The 24,305-nt window shown below is 43.4% G+C and overlaps 1 protein-coding gene across 4 annotated transcripts in view; it reads right to left on the reverse strand.

Moving 5' to 3' along the window:
- TJP2 (tight junction protein 2) overlaps positions 1–24,305 on the reverse strand; it is a 250,962-nt gene that overhangs the window by 172,252 nt on the left and 54,405 nt on the right. Inside the window, exon 1 of one of the 4 annotated variants that reach the window (XM_029612820.1) lies at positions 14,478–14,949. The exons of 1 other annotated variant lie outside the window; for it this stretch is intronic. In XM_029612820.1, coding sequence (XP_029468680.1) covers positions 14,478–14,510 — 33 coding nt within the window. In that variant the 5' untranslated portion in view covers positions 14,511–14,949. Of the gene's footprint in view, positions 1–2,559; positions 2,652–2,922; positions 2,947–14,477; positions 14,950–24,305 lie in introns of those variants that run through there. 2 more of the 4 variants (XM_029612840.1, XM_029612826.1) reach the window with 2 other exon arrangements.

Consider the following 24,305-nt stretch of genomic DNA (forward strand, 5'->3'; position numbering starts at 1 on the left):
TTGAGGGAGAGAAGTGGGTTTTTTGGGGGATGAGGGGGATAGAAGAAAAGCGTGTTAGCAATTTATTGGTTTTGTTCTGGAAGAAGGTTGAGAGGTCCTCGCACTGAGCCTTGGCTTCATCTTCTGGAATGGTAGCTGGAGTTAGCTTGGTGAGCGAGGTAACATTCAAAAAGGGCTCATGGAATGAATTGGTACTGGTGAATTTTGGTGGCATAGAAGTTCTTTTTGACATTATTTAGCATGTCTCTATAGCTGTGTAGTGAAGATCTGTATCGAGCGAGGAAGGTGGGGGTTGGATCTCTGCGCCAGTTTTTTTCTGTTATTGCGCAAATTCTGGAGTTTCGTCAAGGAGAATATCATTAAGGATGGGGTTTTTTTTACTTAATGATTGCGCATTAAAGACGATGAGAGAGAGGGCAGTATACCAAGGATTTGGGTGATGGGGGGGGGGGGAAGGTCGTGGTTGGGAGTATGGTTTTAAGGTATGAGCAGTGTCGAATAGCACCAAAGGTAGCGGGGTCGATGGCTGTTGTAGCTGAGGATGAGGATGCAGTGGTTCTGCATTGGGGGGGGGGGGGGGTTTGGTGCGACAGGTACTTGAGAAAGAAGGAAGATAATTCTGAACAGCAAGGCTGGAAGTTTGCGGGAGTGAAAGGGGGGGGGGGTGAGGAGGGTTTAGTATCAGATGTTACGGGTGTAGGGAGAGGACCAGGGTGACGGGGGAGGAGAGGGGTTGTAACCAGAGAGAGGCAACAGACCGAAAGGGTAGAGCTAAAGTTTGTTGGGGGCAGCACAAAGGGGCACACCAAGGGGCTCACCCCTTAGTTGCGCTCCTTTGGTGCGCAAGACGCCTGGCGCAGGGCACCAAGGGAACAGTTTTTAAGGAACCTCTGGAGCGGAAGGGGGTCCACGGGACTGGAAGTTGCGTCACGGTCGCGTCGGTCGGTGGGTCAGGCCGGAAGAGGTAGGCCTCACTTCTAGTTGGGGCTCGGACCCCGGTGGGTCACCCGTGCCAGTTGCGACGAGCCTCGGGCAGTGCTGTGGGAGGCGGAGCGTTGAGGGTCCAGTCGCTGGGTTGTAAAGGGAGCGTGATCATTGGGACGCCGAGAGAGCTTGGTCGTCAAGGGAGCTGGGTCGCTGGGACAACGAAAGTCGCTGAGCCGCCGAGGGTGTCCGGTTGCTGGGTTAAAGGTACGGCGGGCCTCGGGAAGACTAATGGGTGCAACATCTCATTTAAATATTCGATTGCACACCCAGGAGAGATGGCTGGGAGCGTGTTGGGAAAGCGTTTTCTACACACATTTATTGAAGCGGCCTGTAAGCAGGCCAGCAGGTCTTCGGGGAGGGGGGAGTCACAGGTGCCTCAAATGGTGGCACTCTTCAGGCACCTGCAGCATTGAGAACCCACCCAGTCTGCCCAATCTGTCCTTGGGGTGCAACTAGCCAGTCAGGTCTTCTGGATATCCATGATAAATACACATGAGATAGATTTGCATACCATGGAGGCAGTGCCTGCAAATCTCTCGCTTGTATATTCATTGTGGATATCCTGAAAACCTGACTGGGGTGATGTGCCCCAAGGACAGAGTTAAGAACCATAGATCTACCATGTTACATTCACATTTATAACACAAAAGCAAGTCTGCCTATTAATTTTTGGACATTTATAATTTTATTTTGTAAGTGGCAATTCATAGGTACTCAATTGGCTAACACCAATAAAGAATCCCATATTATACCGATCACCACTGTTTGTCCTGCTCTTCAGCATTATTGATCGGCTTCCGATTTGTTTCCTGGGTCCTACTAAAACATTTCTTACAACTGAAATAAATGCAGATAAGACTACACTGATTCACTTTTACTGTATTTCTCTGTTTATGAAACACCTGGAGCAGTACACAGATTCAGAAATTCAATTACATGAGGTAGTCACCTTTGCTACTTATTGTATACAAACACAGAGACCCAAAATCAAAGCAGCTTAGGGGAACATTTATCAAAACTTTTACTCCAGATGTATCAATGCAAAATTTCCCAGTTTTGTCAATGGGGAAACCATGCAGCTAATTAAGACTAAAATCTGCCCCTTCCTATTTTAAAATGCAAGCTATATGTAAATATGCACTGGCCTCCAATACCTAGGATCACACCCTTACTAGTTGCAAAACCATATTTGTTTTACGCGGGACCCGCCACAATACCAAAAAGTTACATCGTGCAAAGCAATTCCCTTAGGTTTCCACGCGAAGTTTGATCTGTTATCCGGTGCAAAATTAAGATTATGCTCCAAAATTATAGAAAAGTATAAAATAAAGAGCTAGGGCATTTTTTTTAAAGACACAAATGGGCCCGAAATTCCGATGGCCGATTCTAGCTCAGGGGAGCGTTAACCTAGCGCTCCCGGACAGCCCTGCCGCCCGCCCAACAAGTCTCCCACCCCGGGCTTCACCGCAGAGCCGCGGCACGCTGAACTCTGCTCCTCCAGAAAAAAGTTTACTTGCAAGGCTGCCCTGCCCGCGGAGAAAGCAGGCAGGCGAGGCGGAAGTCGGGCTTTACCTGCTGTCGGAAGCTGACTGCCATTTTGGGAGCTCGGGCTGGCACTGCCAGGTGATACCGAGCAGCTCCTCCGGCAGGGGGGGGGGGGGGGAGGCGCTTCCCGCCTCTCTCTCTCTCTCTCTCTCTCTCTCTGCAGGCACCTGACGCTTCCTTACTACATCCGGAGACACCCGCCCCCCGACGCACTGCTACTGGCTCTGCACAAAACTAAACTGCGAACCAGCTCAGGCAGCGCTGTCAGCTGGAAAACACACACACAAGAAAAAGTTATCTGGAGAGCCCTGGTTTCGCTCTCTCTCAAACACACACAACGGAATCAGTAACAAGCGGTGCACCACGCCTTTTAGACGTGTTGCAACTCACTTATTTGATCAGCAGCCCTTCACCGAGACTCCAGAAGAGGACCTTTCTTGGGCTTCTTTAGAAAAAGCAGCTGAAGAAAAATCGCCCGCGCACAAGCACTCGAATTAGTTAGGCAGCGTTTATCAAGCAGAAGTCGCCGGCAGCAGGCGCAGTGAGACGCCAGCTCTCTCAGACGCTTTCTACGTATTGTTTTGGTGAACGACCTTTAACTGCAGCTCAAATATGACTTCACAAAATCAACACTCATCCCCCCTCTCCTTATCCCACACAGCTTGGACTCTAAAGGCAGTGGTTCTCAACCTTTTTCCCCTGGTGACACGCCTGACAGACCACGCTCACATGTGTGACACACTGCTCATTACAATTCACGGGGAAATAAAAAATAAAAGGTCCAGTATTACTTTTATTGTTAAGAATGAAACAAGGAAAAGATATGCATTCGGTCTGAACAGAAATTGCATAAATAGTAAACGTCCTACAGCAAAACAGCACCAATTTCCAGACTTAAACAGTAACCTAACCACCTTACCTAAGAAAAGACAACACTGAAAATATTACACCAGGCCTTAAGACACCAATACATCTCCTATTAGGAAAACAGACCAAATCAGGTTGTCACATGTGCTGACCCTCACCTAACAATCAGGCCGATACAGAACAGTGGGCTCCAGAGCGCACTGTTAACCCTTGATTGGACGTGCATTTTCCCTTACCCTTTATTCAGGAAGGGGCAGAAAACGTGCGTCCAACCCGCCAAACCTAATAGCGCCCTCAACATGCAAATGCAAATGCATGTTGAGGGCGCTATTAGGTTTTTTACCCGCAGGTGAGAGATTGTATGTGTGCACTCGGTGCAGAGAGCTCCTGGCTCTCAGGGAACAAGTCCGATCTCTGGAGGCTAGAGTAGCAGACTTGGAGGAGCTGAGGGAGAAAGAGAGGTACATTGACGAGACCTTCAGGGACATAGTAGCCAAGTCCCAAATCCATTCTGGCAGCCCCAGTGCTGCCTTGGATCAGAAAGGTCTTCCAGTAGGAGAACATCACCCTGGTGTAGCCGGAAGTGATCCTGTAGCAAGGACCTGCTCTCCAGGTGATGTATTGTCCTCTCGCACTGAGGACAAATCCCTCCTGGGCAGTAGCCCTGGGAGAAGGGTTAGGCTGGCCATCATAGTTGGTAATTCGATCATTAGAAATGTAGATAGCAGGGTGGCTGGTGGACATGAGGACCACCTGGTAACTTGCCTGCCTGGTGCGAAGGTGGCAGACCTCTCGCGTCACCTAGATAGGATTATATACAGTGCTGGGGAGGAGCCAGCTGTCGTGGTACATGTGGGCACCAACAACATAGGAAAATGTGGGAGAGAGGTTCTGGAAGCCAAATTTAGGATTTTAGGTAGGAAGCTGAAATCCAGAACCTCCAGGGTGGCATTCTCTGAAATGCTTCCTGTTCCACGTGCAGGTCCCCAGAGGCAGGCAGAGCTCCAGAGTTTCAATGCGTGGATTAGACGATGGTGCAGGGAAGAGGGATTCAGCTTTGTAAGAAACTGGGGAAACGAAAGAATGGGCTCCACCTTAACCAGAGTGGAACCAAGCTGCTGGCACTAACTTTCAAAAAGGAGATAGAGCAGCTTTTAAACTAGAACAAGAGGGAAAGCCAACAGTCACTCAGCAGTGCATGGTTCGGAGAAATGTATCCTTGAAGGATACTAATGAAACAGGAGAGTTAGGGCATTCCAACAGAGAGGTTCCATTAAAAGCAAACATAGTTCATAAGCCTATATGTAAAAAATCACCAAAGCTAATGATTTCCGAATTATCCCAAACAACTGAAAAGCAGGTTGTTAAAACAAGCAAAAACCACACTTTGAAATGTCTGTATGCCAATGCCAGAAGTCTAAGAAGTAAGATGGGAGAGTTAGAGTGTATAGCAGCAAATGATGAGACTGACATAATTGGCATCACAGAGACTTGGTGGAAGGAGGATAACCAATGGGACAGTGCTATACCAGGGTACAAATTATATCGCAATGATAGGGAGAATCAACTTGGTGGGGGTGTGGCACTTTATGTCCGGGAGGGTATAGAGTCCAACAGGATAAAGATCATACAAGAGAGTAAATGCTCAGTAGAATCTATATGGGTAGAAATCTCATGTGTGTTGGGTAAGAGTATAGTGATAGGAGTATACTACCATCCACCAGGACAAAATGGTCAGACAGATGATGAAATGCTAAGAGAAATCAGGGAAGCAAACCAATTTGGCAGTGCAATAATAATGGGAGATTTCAATTACCCCGATATTGACTGGGTAAATGTAACATCAGGACTTGCTAGAGACATAAAGTTCCTGGATATAAAAAATGATTGCTTCATGGAGCAATTGGTTCAGGAACCAACAAGAGAGGGAGCTAATTTTAGATTTAATTCTTAGTGGAACGCAAGATTTGGTGAGAGAAGTAACGGTGGTGGGGCCACTTGGCAACAGTGATCATAACATGATCAAATTTAAACTAATAACTGGAAGGGGGACAATAAGTAAATCTGCAGCTCTAACACAATTTTAAAAAGGGAAACTTTGATAAAATGAGGAAAATAGAAAAAAACTGAAAGGTGCAGCTGCAAAGGTTAAAAGTGTTCAACAGGCTTGGACATAGGTAAAAATACAATCCTAGAGGCGCAGTCCATATGTATTCCGCGCATTAAGAAAGGTGGAAGGAAGGCAAAACGATTACAGTCATGGTTAAAAGGTGAGGTGAAAGAGGCTTTTTTAGCCAAAAAACATCCTTCATAAATTGGAAGAAGGATCCATCTGAAGAAAATAGGATAAAACATAAGCATTGTCAAGGTAAGTGTAAAACATTGATAAGACAGGCGAAGAGAGAATTTGAAATGAAGTTGGCCATAGAGGCAAAAACTCATAATAAAAACTTTTTTAAATATATCCAAAGCAAGAAACCTGTGAGGGAGTCGGTTGGACCATTAGATGACAGAGGGGTTAAAGGGGCTCTTAGGGAAGATAAGGCCATTGCAGAAAGACTAAATGAATTCTTTGCCTCCGTGTTTACTAATGAGGATGTTGGGGAGATACCAGTTCCGGAGATGGTTTTCAGGGGTGATGAGTCAGACGAACTGAACAAAATCACTGTGAACCTGGAAGATGTAGTAGGCCAGATTGACAAACTAAAGAGTAGCAAATCACATGGACCGGATGGTATGCATCCTATGGTTCTGAAGGAACTAAAAAATGAAATTTCTGATCTATTAGTTAAAATTTGTAAGTTATCATTAAAATCATCCATTGTACCTGAAGACTGGAGGGTGGCCAATGTAACCCCAATATTTAAAAAAGGCTCCAGGGGCGATCCAGGTAACTATAGACCAGTGAACCTGACTTCAGTGCCGGGAAAAATAGTGGAAACTATTCTCAAGATCAAAATTGTAGAGCATATAGAAAGACATGATTTAATGGGACACAGTCAACATGGATTTACCCAAGGGAAGTCTTGCCTAACAAATCTGCTTCATTTTTTGAAGGGGTTAATAAACATGTGGATAAAGGTGAACCGGTAGATGTAGTGTATTTGGATTTTCAGAAGGCGTATGACAAAGTCCCTCATGAGAGGCTTCTACGAAAACTAAAAAAAGTCATAGGATAGGAGGCAATGTCCTTTCATGGATTACAAACTGGTTAAAAGACAGGAAACAGAGTAGGATTAAATGGTCAATTTTCTCAGTGGAAAAGGGTAAACAGTGGAGTGCCTCAGGGATCTGTACTTGCACCGGTGCTTTTCAATATATATATATAAATGATCTGGCAAGGAATACGACGAGTGAGGTTATCAAATTTGCAGATGATACAAAATTATTCAGAGTAGTTAAATCACAAGCAGACTGTGATACATTACAGGAAGACCTTGCAAGACTGGAAGACACTCAGCCCTTAACCATGCCTTTTGTACTTAACATTTAATTTGTATATTGTTTAACCTCTTCTATTCTTTCTTTTCTTCTTCCTTTCTCCAAGTTCTGCTACCCTTGTTAAATGTAACTGTATCTTCGGTCACCACAGTTCTAGTTTTTATGTATATAATGCACTCCCGTTTTATGTAAACCAGCAAGATATGTTTTCATGATTGCCGGTATATAAAAACACTAAATAAATAAAAATAAAATAAAAAGATTGGGCATCCAAATGGCAGATGAAATTTAATGTGGACAAGTGCAAGGTGTTGCATATAGGGAAAAATAACCCTTGCTATAGTTACACGACGTTAGGTTCCATATTAGGAGCTACCACCCAGGAAAAAGATCTAGGCATCATAGTGGATAATACTTTAAAATCGTCGGCTCAGTGTGCTGCAGCAGTCAAAAAAGCAAATAGAATGTTAGGAATTATTAGGAAGGGAATGGTTAATAGATCGGAAAATGTCATAATGCCTCTATCGCTCCATGGTGAGACCGCACCTTGAATACTGTGTACAATTCTGGTCGCCGCATCTCAAAAAAGATATAATTGTGATGGAGAAGGTACAGAGAAGGGCAATCAAAATGATAAAGGGGATGGAACAGCTCCCCTATGAGGAAAGGCTGAAGAGGTTAGGGCTATTCAGTTTGGAGAAGAGACGGCTGAAGGGGGATATGATAGAGGTCTTTAAGATCATGAGAGGTCTTGAACGAGTAGATGTGACTCGGTTATTTACACTTTCGAATAATAGAAGGACTAGGGGGCATTCCATGAAGTTAGCAAGTAGCACATTTAAGACTAATCGGAGAAAATTCTTTTTCACTCAACACACAAAGCTCTGGAATTTGTTGCCAGAGGATGTGGTTAGTGCAGTTAGTGTAGCTGGGTTCAAAAAACGTTTGGATAAGTTCTTGGAGGAGAAGTCCATTAACGGCTATTAATCAATTATACTTAGGCAATAGCCAGTTAGCCACTGCTATTAATTACATCAGTAGCATGGGTTCTTCTTAGTGTTTGGGTAATTGCCAGGTTCTTGTGGCCTGGTTTTGGCCTGTGTTGGAAACAGGATGCTGGGCTTGATGGACCCTTGGTCTGACCCAGCATGGCAATTTCTTATGTTCCTTATTTGGACCAATGATGTAAAAGTACCGTTATCTTGGTAAGCTAGTCCTTGAGCTGGCTCCACAGAAACTGCTTATGTCTCTCATGCAAAGCCTGTTAAAACAAAAACACATTCCTTCTCTTGTGCAAAACTGTTCCTCTAATTTCATTATTTAGTTATTTAATCCAGGTTATCTTCAGAAGATATGCCAGCTTCTCGTGGATGTCCTCTCTGGCCCGCAAACACTTTGCACCACTATGGAAGCGGTCAAGGTATAAGATATAAAGTTGAAGGCCTCTAACCTTTCAAAGCAGAGAAATGGCTGGGGGGGAGGAACCAGAGTTTTCTGCCAGATAGAGAAAAGATTTCTCTCTGTAAAACATATGTAGATGTACTGAAGAGAGTAAAATTGGTGATTATCAATGTGAGCCATCAACATGGAGCCTTGAAAGAGTTTTTCCAAAGTTATCCAGGAGTTTGGGGTCCTTCCTTGGGGGGGGGGGGATTTGAGTAGATACCAGACTTTTTAGCTTTTCATAAAACAGATTCCATGACACACATAGGAACTTAACATAAGAAACCCCATGCTGGGTCAGATCAAGATCCTGTCTCTCACAGTGGCCAAAAGTACCTGGTAGACTCCATAAAATAGATCTAATTCCTGTCACTCCCAGGAATAGCAATAGCTTTCTTTATCTACAAGGGGTCACTCCATAAATTAACCACCAGCAGATTTAAAACAAATTGTAGAAAGTACTTTTTCACTCAGCGCACTGTCAAGCTGTGGAATCTGTTGCTGGAGGACCTGATCAAGGCGACCAGCACAGCGGGATTTAAAAGAGGTTTGGACGAGTTCCTGGAGGAAAAGTCCATAACACATTATTAGGCAAGTAGACTAGCTGTCCTTTACCCATGCCAACCCACTGAGTTGACTACCAAACGTGGGCATTTTTTTCAGTTTTTCATCTCATGAAAAACGGCTCTGGACTGTCCGACACAGCCTAGAAGCTACCAGCTCTTGCTTCTGGAAAGTTCTGGGCTTTTAGTTTGTTTCTCAGAAGACAAAAGTCACATATACAAAGATACAGGCTCGATGGGGTTATTATTCTGTGCTTATGTGGTGGTGGTGCCCTGTCAAGCATGCCACAGTTAAGGCAGAAGGACAATATATGAAAGGAAGGAGACTGAGTAGAAAGGAACAGTGGGGTGTACCGGAAAGAAAAAAAAAAAGGGAAGACACGATTCAATACACGCATAGCTTCCTATATAACTCGTACTTTGCCATGGAAAACAGTCATGGCTTCTGGGCATAAGAGACATCCTACCTGGAAATGTTTTGAAGAGAGATTCCTTTTCTAGTTAAAAACAGAAAAACTTGTCAAGTATAAGCAATGCAAGGAGGAGGAGAGGCAGGACCTAGTTACAAGAATGAAACATCATAATGAAAACTGCTTATTGGGAGAAAATGTGGATATATCTGAAGAACAAAATGGATCAAATAGTAAAATAAAGACTTCGCAATACATCAACCTTCATGACTTTCTCTATGCTTTTTAGTATAAATGAATTAATCTATCAATTCCCAGCATGGTTTAGTGATCAGATTTGCACCATTGATACTACTACACATATTGGGAGAACCAATTTAAATCAATTTAAACCCCCCCCCCCCCAATTGTGTCTCTTCTTTTGATTCTTCACTCAAAATGAGTAAAAAAAACAAAACAAAAAAAAACAAACAACTTAGCTTTTTTTTTTTTTATTATTGAAAATTAACTGCCGAGTAGACATCCAGTCTCTTGATATTTCTTTGATCACTTATTCTTCCTCAAGTATGTCCACTCTGTTGCAGATCTTAGCACACACAATAAATAAATAAATAAATGTTCCCTCCTATCTCCTGTGCAATATCACTCACAAAGATAACCTAACAGAATTGGCCCCATAAGATACCCAAAATACTCCACACATCACCCATCTTTCTTCAGCATGAGCTCCATTTACCATCAGGCTATACTGTCTATCCCTCAAAACAAATTTCTAATCCACTTCACCACTGGACATCCCATCCCTACCTCAGCTTATGAGCCTCCCATGCAGGACAGTAGCAAAAGCTTTGCTGAAATCCAAGATATATTACATCCAATGTCCGCCCACAAATTTAATTCTCTGGCCATCTAAATCAAAGAAATCCATCTCCCTCGAGTTACCTCATGCTGTCTTGGAACCCAGAACTAGCCAGATTCAAGATAATTCACTACGGTTCCCTTCCCCCTCAGAAGAGAGTCTACAATTTTCTGACTAAAGTCAGACTAATCAGCTGTAATTTCCAACCTCCCTTCTATTTTGTAAAAAGGACATCAACCCTTCTCCAGTCCCACAGAAGTCAGTAGCAACATTATTTGACAAAAGAAGAATTAAAACTAAAGCTACACAAGCATTCCGATGAACACTGGTCCTACGTACACAGAGAGATCACGCTATCACAAAAACACACTCCAATTTTGTCTTCATTTGTAACATCTGTAGATGCTGACAGAATACTTAGAAAACAACGGCCGAATTTTAAAATAAGTTACAGCGGCCATTTGCCGCTGTGCTGGGAAAGCGTGCGCCAGCAATCGGCCAACACACACACAAGTTGCTCCTGCTCCAATGGAGTAGTAAGCAATGAAACACAAACAAGGAAAGGTAGGAGACGGGGTTTAGGAGGTGGGGAGGAGACGGGGAGAGGGAGGGAGTATGGGTAGGGGGTTAGGAAAGTTCCCTCCCAGTCCACTCAGGGAGGCCCAATTGTGTCGCTGCATGTAATCTTATAAAATTGCCCCCCCCCCCCCCCGCTGTCGCTGCTCGCAGGATTATAAAATCCTGCGCGCACGTGTGCGGTCATGGGATTTTATAACGTGTGCGCCGGCGCGCGCATGTTATAAAATCAATGCGTCGATATGCGCGCCGGAAAGCACACACACACACACACACACCTTTCAAAATCTACCCCTGTTTAAATATCAGCAAGGCAAAGATGCATGTGTATAACCTGCACCACTATTGGTCAACTCAAATCATTTACTTCCCAGAAAAAAAAACAAACAAACAAAAAAAAACTTTTCTTAAAAATTTTACACTTACTATAAAATCTCTATGTGTAATGACTCAGTCTAACATGTTTCTTCTTATACTGACAATATACTCAAAGGGGGCTGATGGAATCTGGTTTGTTCAGCCTAGCGCACAGCTCGACATGTGGTTGGACACATGTTTTGGATGAACTAGAATTAGTCCCAATGCAGTAATGGGATTAGCGCGTCCAAACAAGTGCATAGTTAATAGCGCTCATCACATGTAAATGAGGCTATTAGCTATTACCTCAGATGCAAAAAAAACCCCAAAAAAACCCAAAACACACAGGCATCCAGTTCGGACAAATGTTTTTTCGCATACTATATTGCCTCAGCCTGAAAGTGATGTTAAACACAACCCACCACCAGCCTGTGTTTCATTTAGGGAAACTGCTTCTGGGAAACAATTGTTAAATAATACTTATCTCCACATGATGATCTGCATAAGACCAAAAGCAAACATATCTAATGGCATCAAGAAATGAAAAGAACTCCAAGAGAGGATTAAAAAAAAAAAGTAACTCATGCTTGAAGGTATAACATGAATATTTACTCCAAAATCATCTTTGGGAGAAAGAATGACCTACAAACGTAAGCCAGCATAATAAGGAGAAAAAGCCAAAACAGGCAGTTTCAAAACTGTAGGAAGTGATGTTACTTTTCAGTGCTGTTTTTGAAGCAACTTTGAAACACTGAAAAATAAAAACATAAACATAATGGCAGGAGGACTATATGGCCCATCCACATCTCCTGCTCAGCTTTATAGTCCCTTCCTCTCCCTCAGAGATCACCAGTGCTTATCCCATATTTTCTTGGATGGTTCCATTTCAGAAACAGCAAAAGCTAAAACTCTTTTCCCCAGTGACATTAGTCCCATCTTCAATAGGGCACATGCCATTTACACTCCATGCCCTTGGGCTCAATAGCAGTCTGTGCGCTACCAGGTAAGGAACTCCAGTTTCCTAGCTTGTATTACCCCCAAAATGATTAAGAAACAATAGCACACAGTACCACGCTGGCACAAGGGGATATTTCAGCAAACACAAAGCTGACAACAGACAAGAATTCTCAAAGACATCGATACAGAACATTGATCTGTTTGGGGTGGAAGGTTTGTTCAGGTCATAAAAGTTACAAACATTTAAATGCTCAAATTAGTTTTTCTCCTCAAAAGGGAGTTTTAAAAAAATGGTTGTACCAGATACACTTTGCCACAACACACCATTTGTTCCACTCTCTAATCACAAGAAGAAAAAAATATATATTATAGTTTCATAAAACTAAGGCAGTAAATACATATCCATTTTATCAGTGCTGCAAGCATCTGTTATGCATCCTCCCACCATCTCCCTTCAGGTTTCAAAATTTGAGGCAAACTTTACTTAAGCAGAGGAAATTCCTTGCCCAAGAAGTGGTTTGCCAGTATCTTGACTAAATTTATAACTACTGAAGACGTTACCTAATTCAAAAGCATGGATCAGCATAAAAGTTTATTCACAGCTATATTTATAAATGTGTTCATGATAAAAAGTTAAAGTTTAAACTATCTGAAAGATACTTACTTTATAAACAGTGATAATGTGCCAATTGCTCAGGCTGGATTGGGTACGTGTGTATAAGATATGTATTCCCTGCAAGATGAATGTCACAAATGCCCAGGGCACAGCAAGCTACAACTAGAGTTTCCCTTTTAACCCTGTTAACGTAGAATAATGCAAGGGCAAATAGTGTAAATTGTAAGTTTGGGAAGTCAAAATAATTACATGTATGCTAATCTGAAAGCAGCATTATTGTGCCTTCCAAATCACGAGACAACTCCCACACATTAAAGAAAAAAAAATGTTTTTTAAATCAGATTATTCCAGCCCTTGATTTTTTAAGGTTCTTACATAGCTTTTGGATCAAGATTCCAAAGAATGCAGATATTTGTATGGGATACCTTACTGCCTCAGAGGAATCCAGGATTATTCTAATAGCAAAATCTCTAAAGTGTTTGGAGATAGAGCACCTTCCAACCTAACTTTTACTTTTTGAACTCCACAACACTTCTGCATCTCTCTCATATATTCCCACTCTGTACAATACTTAGCACCATAATCATGAAACGTCCCCAGGGATGAAATACAAACTAGCAGCCGAATGACCTACTTTACATTTCCCAAACAAGTAATGCAATCCCTATAATGTAAAAAGGAGAAAAAAAAAGTACCTCCATTTTTAGAGGCCCTACTACTGTGCTCTGCCATTTAACAGATTCTTGCTACTCAAGCTACAAGGATGGGGACCATAGCCAGGGCTCACCCGAAACATCTACCTGGCAAGCTCAGAGTGCAGGCAGACTGGAGAGTAGAGTTCTGTGCCCTTAACTGTTGCTGTGAAAGCCCAGTCCGAGGAGGGCAGGGAGGAGCTATGTTGATGAAAGCACAACTCTTAACACAAATTTCTAAGATGGATTGCTCAAAAATCAAGATTGCTGGCATCCAACAGAGATGCAGCCTACTCTGTTGCACTACTTAACCTAAACTTGCACACAGACTCGGGGAATGGAGTTGTGAATGACGACATTTGGATTAGAACTAGGCAAAGAAGATATAAAGAAAACAGAGACCAAACTCCTATTAATGAAGATAATACAAATAAATAAATACAACCCCAATAAAAAAAAATCCAATTTAATATTTCAGTACTGCTTTGCTTAGTCCAAACTTTCACATTTCCCCAGTAGTCAACTCAACGTACAGCATGTGTGTATTTCTAGTAAGTAACAATCAAAGAGTTGGCCAAGTGCTAGTGTTACAGATCATCATGCAGGAGATCTAGGTTTGCTGCTTAAGTCGACTGGGGATACTGCAGAGGCAGGGGGTAGGGGGTTGGGGGTTGGGGGGGTGGGGGGGAGTCATCACACAATAACGACACCTGGTGGTCAGACGTGCCTATGTCCTGGGGTCTGGAAGGCTCCTACATCTGTGACTTAACCAAAGGCTGCAGCTACAAAGGCTAGGCTAGATAGGGGGAAAGATCCCAGGTAGTTGCCAATGTAGGTACATGGCGCCGTCCCTCAATAGCGACAAAAAAAAAAAAGACTGAACACACGAGCAACCTGCCGGGCTAAAAAAAAAAAAAAAAGGATATATCTCACCAATATTCTAAGTCTATAGCAATTTTCCATGAATTGAAGTTCCCTAATTTGGATCAGTTTCACCGCGTTACCGATTATTTCTGATTCTAGTTTCATTAAGAGAAGAAAAGGTGTTTTTCTAAACATTAAAAGTATCCAACTGTGTCCTTTGCCAAGCTCCTGCCTCCCTCATCCTCTAGAAAGGAAGCGCTGCCCTGGCGTCTGAGCAGCACAGGCAGCGAACACACTCACAGGCAGCAGGAACCGGTCCCGTCTCACCGGCATCGCGACCCCCCCCTACTTCCGCGGAGCAGCGGGGTCCGTCGGTCTTCTGCCTGGCAGCTCGCCCTCGCCGACGTGTTTCAGCGAGAAGCGCCTTTGATGCAGGACACCAAACTTTCCTAAGCGAAAGAAAACGAAGAGTGGAACGCAGAGTCCCGCACAAAGCAGCAACTTCCCCCGGGGCAACCTTCCACTGCAACGCTACCATGCGCACGCCGGGGGAGGGGGGGGGGACACGCCGCACCGCAGCTCACTGCAAACAGCGCTTCTCCGATCTTAGCTCCCTAGAGGACCTTGAAACAATTCGGCTTGAGCAAGCGGAAACGAACAACGTCCCAGGCAGAGGCGTGTAAGCGATCCTGGAAGAGATCAGCGGTTTTGCTGTGACTAGGCTCCCCCTTCCCGAATTATTGGTTGGCTCCAGCTGGAGCCCGGCGGCGCTCGCCGGGTAGCTTCCTAGCGGCAGTCCTAAAGCTAGCAGGAGGGATCTGCGGGAGCCAATTGTAATAATAATCGCTCAAGTCATCGCTCCTCACATGACAGCGCTTAAATTCGTTATCCACTCAAGGAGTCTGATTCATCTCCTTCAGTACGAAAGAAAATCCATTTATTAAATCAGCCCCCTCCCCCGGTTTGAAAGAAAATATGATCCCCACCCCTAGCACTGATAAATGGAACTTTTAAAGTCTCTAGCAAAAATTACAACATTAAACTGTTAAAAAGCTATAATACAGATATATACATTTTTAAAAGTTTTTAAAGCCATCGTGCCCAGAGATGATTAACATCATTCTCTGGCCAGTTAATACAAAGGAATAGCTAACTGCCAGAATTCAAAACAGTATCAACCTTATCTATGAAAAGGCAATATATTACAGTAACATTAGGCCCTAGAACACCAATGCACCTCTTACCAGGAAAACACAACAAGGCAGACTGATTTAGATCCCTACACAGAAATTGCATGCCAGAAAAATACCTCACCTCCATACACATGCATACACATACACATACACAGAGAGACCTTGACCAAATATTGGCCAATACAGAAAAACGTGCGGGAGAGCAGGCGCGCGCCCGCTCACACCCGCTCTCCCGGCACGCGCACAGGCCACTCTCCTGGGCGCGCGATTCAGGAGGGTGGCCTATGCAAATTAGGGCCCACAGTAAAAGGAGGCGCTAGGGACACTAGCGCGTCCCTAGCACCTCCTTTTTGCCATGAATGGCGGCTGTCAGCGGGTTTGACAGCCGACGCTCAATTTTTCCAGCATCAGTTCTCAAACCCGCTGACAGCCACGGGTTCGGAAAACAGACGCCGGCATAACTGAGCATCCATCTTCTGACCCGTGGGCCAACCACCCCCCGAAACTAATAGCGCCCGCAACATGCAAATGCATGTTGCGGGCGCTATTAGTTATTCCTGTGTGATACAGAAAGTAAAATGTGCAGCCAAGCCACACATTTTACTTACAGAAATTAACAAAGGCTGGCATTAGTTTCAGCCGGCACCAGGGAAGGGTACAGAAATGCAGAGAAAACTGCTTTTCTGTACACCCTCCGACTTAATATCATGGCGATATTAAGTCGGAGGCCCCAAAAGTAAAAAAAAATAAATAAATATCGGCACATGGGTCGGAAGACGGATGCTCAATTAGGCTGGCGTCCGTTTTCTGAACCCGTGGCTGTCAGCAGGTTTGAGAACAGACGCCGGCAAAATTGAGCGTCGGCTGTCAAACCCGCTGACAGCCGCCGCTCCTGTCAAAAAGGAGGTGCTAGGGACGTGCTAGTGTCCCTAGCGCCTCCTTTTCCGTGGGACCTAATTTGCATAGGCCACCCTCCTGAATCGCGCACCCAGGAGAGGGCCTGTGCGCTCGCCAGCTCTCCCATGCGTCTTTCTGTATTGGCCTGTATATGCATTGGGGGGTGAAGGGCTGATGTGCACGGAGCAGGAGAGAGACCTTGGGGTGATAGTGTCTAACCACCTGAAGTTGACGAAGCAGTGTGACACGGCAATAGCCAAAGCCAGAAGGATGCTGAGCTGCATAGAAGAAGGAATATCTAGTAAGAAAAGGGAAGTGATAATCCCCTTGTACCGGTCCTTGGTGAGGCCTCACCTGGAGTACTGTGTTCAGTTCTGGAGACCGTATCTCAAAGGAGACAGAGACAGGAAGGAGGCGGTCCAGAGTAGGGTGACCAAAATGGTGGGTGGTCTCCATGGAATGACTTATGAGGAGAGGTTGAGGAACCTGAATATGTACACCCTGGAGGAGAGGAGGAGCAGGGGTGATATGATACAGACCTTCACATACTTGAAAGGTTTTAATGATCCATGGTCGTCAAACCTTTTCCACTGGAAAAAATTTAGTAGAACTAGGGGCCACGATTTGAAACTCCAGGGAGGAAGACTTAGAACCAATGCCAGGAAATATTTCTTCACTAAGAGGGTGGTGGATGCCTGGAATGCCCTTCCGGAGGAAATGGTGAAGACTAAAACTGTGAAGAATTTCAAAGAGGGCATGGGATAAACACTGTGGATCCCCTGAAAGGCTAGGGGATGGGAATAAATAAAAAAGCTAAACTGGTAAGGAGCGGTAGTTACTACCCTTAAGAGAAACATGGGGGTAACCTGCACGGAGCGGCAATTATTACCTTGCAAAGCTTGCTGGGCAGACTGGATGGACCATTTTGGTCTTTTTCAGCTGTCATTACTATGTATGTGTGTGTGCCTGTGACAGCCTACATTACACACAGGCTCTCACACAGACATGCATACGGGCTTTCGCATAGACACACTGCCTCCTTCTGACTTTAGGCCATGGTGAGATGAGCTCCACCACGGCCCACTGGCCTTCCTGAGCTGGAGGCAGGGAAGGGGAAGCTGTGTGCACCTGCGCACCTTTTCCCCATGGGTGTGCATGCAGTTTCTGCTTCCCCACCCCCACAGATTAAAGGGAACATTGCGCTCTCTCCATATTTTTTGGCTACCAGCAGGTTCTCTTCCTCGTCAGTTGCTGGTGGGCTGGGCTGCGCCAATGGCCCTGCAGCCTCTCCAGCTGCCACTGTTCCCCAGGTGTGCCAGCCTGTGCAAATGCATGGTCTGCACATGCAGTCGGGCCAGGCCTGGGCGAATTATCGGTTACAGTGGATAGCAGATTCCTTAATTCACCTGCATATCTATGAATACTACCCAGGATGTGCAAAAAGAAAACAACTACATACTATAAAAGTCTCTCTCTCTTTGCTAACTCAGTGTTTCATTGCTACTGCATCCCAAAGCTTGCCCCACAAGCTTTCATGCAGATATAGAGTGTATAGTACATTGGACAAGTTTGCTGCTGGCTACTGGCCAGGCCTGAATTTCTCATTATGTGAAGAAGGCAGCTGCCTAGAGGTGCTGCCTCCTCCTCCTCTGTCCCAGTAGCATTTTAACACAAGCACACTTCAGTCTAAGTAGCAGCAACCTATCAGATTCTTAGCTATAAACTAGAATTGTTTGTGCTTTTAAGGGGATGTGTCTGACAGGTTAGTGTTTGTAAGAAAATACCATCAGACCAGTGGCATGGCAACAGCCCCCTCTTTCAGCACACCACATGTTCAGAAATATTCTCCCCCCACCCCTCTCTCTCCATACATATATGCTTATGAGTACTTAAAAATTACTACAGCCTTGTTTGTGGAAGCACACATTTATGGAGGAAATTTGGGACCGAGGTGAAACACGTGACATCTTAAGATATGGAGATTCTACAGTTAACTGATCCCATCCATATATTGGAGTGTATATTTAAAAAAAAAATTTTTTTTATAACTATGTATGAAATGTTTTTTGCTATTGTTTACATTTATTATATACAACAGGTATTTGTTGCCTTTTGATCAATAAAGGTCTACCTATAATTTCCCACAAATTCCATTTATTTAAGAGATTTCTTACCCACCTTTCCAAACTTTCAGGGTGGGGTACAACAAAAGACCCATAATATAACAAGACAAACCACAAAAGCAAAAAGAGTGCAAATAATCAAATAAAAAACTGCTTTATGCAGAACTTTGAAGAGATCAGCTATCAGAGTTATAAGCCATTCGGAAGAGACGAGTGTGTAGCGTTTTCCTGAAGAATTTAGTGTCAGAGTTATATGTCATATCTCTTTTGGGAGGGAATTCCATGGTATGGGACTGGCTATCGATAAATCACGTACCCTGGTCTTGTCAAGCCAAGCAAATCTGGCAGAGGGAACATTTAACATTTTTATTTATTTATTTATTTATTTAACATTTTTCTATACCGGCCTTCAAGGTTGAATACCCTATCAGGTCGGTTTACATCGAACAGGGGTAGATCAGTATAACATAACGTAACATAAGGAACAACTTTTTTATAATTAGCGGAGACAAAGCAGAGAAGCCAAAAGTTACATAATAACAAGGACCTTGAACTTGGAAGCTGGTTCAGCTGGAAAAAGAGAAGCCTTACGAGGGTATTAAATTAAATACGTTGTGAAATATCCGAGCCTAGTCTAGAGCTAGTAAGCTTATTAGGGTAATAAATTAGTAAAAGAGACGAGTATTGGAGGGGGGAAGTTCGAGGTTCATATTTATAAGCTGAGTAATTATCTAATGAAAGTTTGATGGATCAGGGAAGGCTTGTAAGAAGAGCCAAGTTTTGAGTTTTTTTTTAAATGTTGGTAGGCACGGTTCCATTCTGAGATCTGCAGGGAGGTTGTTCCAGATGGCTGGGCCTGCTGTAGAAAAAGCTCGGTCCCTGGTAGAGATGAGTCGTGTGGCTTTAGCTGGCGGGGCTTGTAGTGCTCCTTTGTAGGTTTCCCTCATTGGTCTGTTGGAAGTGTGGAGTCTGAGTGGGAATTCGAGGTCGAGATGGAGGCGGTTATGAATAGATTTGTGAATTAGAGTTAGAGATCTAACATCTAAGGACTGTTAGATGTTAGAGATCTAACATCTAACAGTCCTTGACTTGAGGATCTTAAGGAACGGCATTTTCAATGATGCAGTGATCCACGGGAAGGAAACACAATTCAGTAATGTATGGATTACTGTAGCCAGTTTGTATTGAACGCGGTAAGTAACAGGGAGCCAGTGTAGAGACCGCAAAACTAGGGTCATATAATCATGTAAAGGAGTATTTGTTAGCAAGTGAGCAGCAGAGTTTTGTATTTGGAGCAAATGGATTTTAAAATATCCATTTAAAGTATCCTCTATATCTTTGCAAAGTTCTGGAAAAATGCCACCAAAAAAAAAAAAAAAAAACGAACAGAAAGCTTTTGTGAAGGTTATGATGATATGGTGGGAGGAAGGATGTGCTAAGCAGAACCAAACAAAAAGAACAAAGCATGATACAAGTAACAATTCACAAGGCCAGGCATCTTTCTGCAGTGTCAGCCAATTTTATTTTACTTTTTTTTTTCTGAAATTCTTATTCATTTACGTCCTTAGTTGGGGGATGCCTCATATTGCAACACAAAGGGTATATAACTTTTGCTCCAATGACACCTAACCTTGCACTGGAGTTTTTCCCACTGATAAATCTGGAATGATTTGCCCAGAGGAGTAAAACCCCATCATGAAGCTGAAGACTCAAGATTCAGATTCCTTTTTTGGCATGACAATTTTTACATGTGTTGCCATAGTAATAAACAAAGTGGTTAAAATAAAAGGAGGAAGGGAGGTAAATTTGGGAGGGCAGGGAGTTCTCTGTAAGCAGTAACTAGTCTAGTTACACTTTGTACACTGAATTTTGACATGATACGCTGATATTTATGATTGCCTGTTTTAGTCTGTTGACTTGGAAAATAGCCACTGCTATTACTGGCATCAGTAGCAAGGGATAGACTCAGTTTTTGGGTACTTGCGGCCTGGAGGAAACAGGATGCTGGGCTTGATGGATTCTTGGTCTGACCCAGTATAGCATGTTCTTATGTTCTTACTATCAGGGATATAGTTTGTTTACAATAAAATCTTAAATAAAAGAGACATAAAAAAGGGGAAACTATTACAAAATAATGCTAACAGTACAAATTAAATTACAGGCTATAGAAAAGAAAAAACAAAACAAGGAACGTTCCTAGCTTCTGGTACTGATTTCTATTGCCCCTGGTCAAATTATGTTTCTGGCCTGGGGGTAAGATACAACATACATTGCTGCTATAGCCCCTACTTTTTCTGTTTCCTTCAGAGTTTTACAAAGTTTTTCCTACTAATTCTTCAGTGGAGAGTCTGATTTTCTCCTTCAGCTTTTGGCAAATGTATATTCTTAAGCCAGCCGTCCTGCTGAGGCCAAATATTCAATGAAAGCAGCCCATACGCACATGCTACATAAGCAGGCAGCGATTCTAGCACTGCAATAGCAGCATCAGCTAAATATTAAAAGAAAAACTGATCAATAAATCCCAGAAATTGTTCCCACAATTACAATGAAACATTTTTAGGTTCCAGAGATTGTATTCTTTGTTAAAAGGGAACAGTAGAGCTTACATTGCTATCCAATAAAGGCGAGAGACAGCAATTATAGAACAGAAGGCACTACAGAGAATTTTATTCTCACTCTGATAAATCAAACTAATTTCCACCGTGCATATGACTAACAGCACAGCATAACCTAACCTAAAAGAAAAAGTGTGTTGGGAGGGGGGACAGTGGTGTGAAAGAAGGAATACAAAAAAAAAATTCCCCTTCTTGGTCAAAACAGCATCTGATAATGCCACTGATACCTTCCTTCTGTTCATGCTATATTCTCAGTTCTCCACTCTTCTTCTCAGGGCACCATGATCTTGGACCACTTTATTTACTACCAGCTTAGTCATCAAGTTTTTCCCCCATATCTATCAGTCATTCTGCACTCTTTCGATAGAGGGACAAGTTACAGAACAACAGAGACCCAAGTCAAAAACAGATTTCTCCAAAAGCATTAACCTTGGGAACTAAGGCTTGTTTTATTGACACACGTTTTCCAAATTTGTTGCAGCAATACATCCTATTCAGTTTCAAATACTTCTCTTTCACTCATTCTCCCATTGCAGAGGCTGATTCTCTGATTGTACTCCTGGCCTTGAGATTGATTCAAGCCTTCCCTTGTCTCCACTGAAATCTTCCAGCAGCTCCACTATCTCGCCTCACCCCAGCTCCAAATGAGCCCTCTGAAACCACTGAACTCTCCGAGGCCAGCCAGCAGGAGCTGGTCTGAAGCAACATCTGTGGACAGCGCGGAAGACACCAATGCAGGGCTCACCACAACATTTGGCAATACTTCCAATGCATCCTTCCCCCAGAAAGAATGCACTAAGAAAGAATTAATCAGGCCAACTACTGTCCCCATCCATGGAGAGTTAACGGAAGGAAAGATGTATCTTTTCCTTTTTACCAGGTAGAGAGAGAGACAATACTCCAAATTGCAGTGGTAGTATCAAGTGCTCAGAGCCAGTCATCCACCCCAGATGCCATCTTGCCTCTCCCCTCTTTTTCTTCCTTTGAAGCCCATTCCAGCTGCCTATTGTCCCCACTATCTCTCCAAGTAGCTGTAGAAATCCTCCTCTCACACAGACTTTCCTGGCTGGACTTTAAAACTCCATGTTGATAACACCTGACTTTTATGGCTCAAAACTCCTTGCTTTAAATTTCCTCATTTGATCTACAACTCTGCTCTACCACTTCTACTCATAAGCATGGCTACAGCCTTGACCTAATCCTTTCCTCTCTCTGCTGCCTCTCAGACTTTTTGACTTCAGTTCTTTCCCTTTCCCAGGTTAGGGCTGTTCAGCTTGGAGAAGAGACGGCTGAGGGAGGATATGATAGAGGTCTTTAAGATCTTGAGAGGTCTTGAATGAGTAGATGTGACTGTTATTTACACTTTCGAATAATAGGACTAGGGGGCATTCCATGAAGTTAGCAAGTAACACACTTAAGACTAATCAGAAAAAAATCTTTTTCACTCAACGCACAATAAAGCTCTGGAATTTGTTGCCAGAGGATGTGGTTAGTGCAGTTAGTGTAGCTGGGTTTAAAAAAGAAGGCTTGGAGAAGTTCTTGGAGAAGTCCATTAACGGCTATCAATCAAGTTTACGTAAGGAATAGCCACTGCTATTAATTGCATCAGTAGCATAGGATCTTAGTGTTTGGGTAATTGCCAGGTTCTTGTGGCCTGGTTTGGCCTCTGTTGGAAACAGGATGCTGGGCTTGATGGACCCTTGGTCTGACCCAGCATGGCAATTTCTTATGTTCTTATCATCTGATAACTTTTGCACTAATACACCCTTCCCCTACAGCTTCATCCAGTCACCATCATTTTCAGGAATCTGCAAGGCTCTCAACCCTTGCATTCTCTCCACCACACATTATGTGAGTCACTTGATGAGGAAGTTTCTTCTTACAACACTAAATTCTCCTCTGTTAGAGGCTCTTGCCCCTCCTCTTATCTATCCTGTCTTCGCTCACCACCAACATTTGCTTCCTACATTTGTGTCCATTCTACAGAACATCTCTAACTAAAATACCATGCCGACTTCAGACATTTCAAATTTATGCTGACCTTCTTCCAGTCTACTACTGCACTTGCCAAATATGACAAACTCTTGAATTCAACCCTCACCATCATTTTGTCACACTTAATTCCCTCCTCAAAATGCCATTGCCTCTTACTCTGCCTTCACTCTCTGCTCAGACTATGGCTGACTACTTTCATCACAAAATTTCCCTTGAGTTCTCAACCAGGTGACGTCTACCTCCCACTCCCTCACTTCATTCATCTAATCTTCCTCAGCCCACATCTCCTCTACTGAAATCATAGTGGAGGAAACTATCCATCTTCTCACCTGCCCCAAACTCAATACTTGTTGTTCTAATCCCATTCCCACCCAGCATTTCCCTGCATGCATCTGTTTATCTGTCACATCCCCAGTAACTTTCCTCTGCAACTGTTCCTGCTGCCTTCAGATATTCTATGATCATACGCCACCAAAAAAAAAAACCCTCATTGGATTCTACCTGTCCAGCTAACTATTGCCCCATCTCTTTCCTGCTTCTGATCTACCAAATGTGCTGTTCACCTTGTCTTGACTTGTCTTTCCACTCAAGCCATTCTCGATCCACTCCAGTCTGGTTTTTGCCCTTTATAATCTCTTATGTCCCATACCACACTTTTAATGTGCCTTCTGGAGGATCCTCCTTCTCTACTGCCATCCCATTACCAAATTACCAATTGGGGTGTCTCAGGGCTCAGTCCTGGGTCCTCTTCTCTTCTCTCTGTATACTAATTCCCTTTGTGCTCTGATCTTCTCTCATGGCTTTCAATATCATCTTTATGATACACCAGAAATTTTATCAGGTATCCAGAATCAAATCTCTATTTGCTCATATGACATTGCTGCCTGGATGTCCCACCATCACCTTAAACTCAACATGGCCAAGATAGAACTCATAAGAATGTAAGAATTGCTATGCTGGGTCAGACCAAGGTCCAGACAGATTCCAAGTACTTGGCAGGTCCCATAAAGTAGATCTAATTCTTTTTTTCTCACTCCTAGGTATATCATAGCTTACTTTAATCTACCTAGTTAATGTGTTATGGATTTTTCCTCCAGAAACTTATTCAAACCTCTTTTAAACCCAGCTATGCTAGTCTCCTTGATCATGTCCTTTTGCAACAGACTCCATAGCTGGATAGTGCACTAAATGAAAAAAATATTTTCTGTGATCTGTCTTGAATCTGCTGGTTGTTAGTTTCATGAAACTCTTATTTACCCATTTCACCCCACTCATGATTTTATAAACTTCTATCATGTCCCCCTC

Source organism: Rhinatrema bivittatum, chromosome 1 (genome assembly GCF_901001135.1).
Source record: "Rhinatrema bivittatum chromosome 1, aRhiBiv1.1, whole genome shotgun sequence".
Taxonomy (NCBI): Eukaryota; Metazoa; Chordata; class Amphibia; order Gymnophiona; family Rhinatrematidae; genus Rhinatrema; species Rhinatrema bivittatum.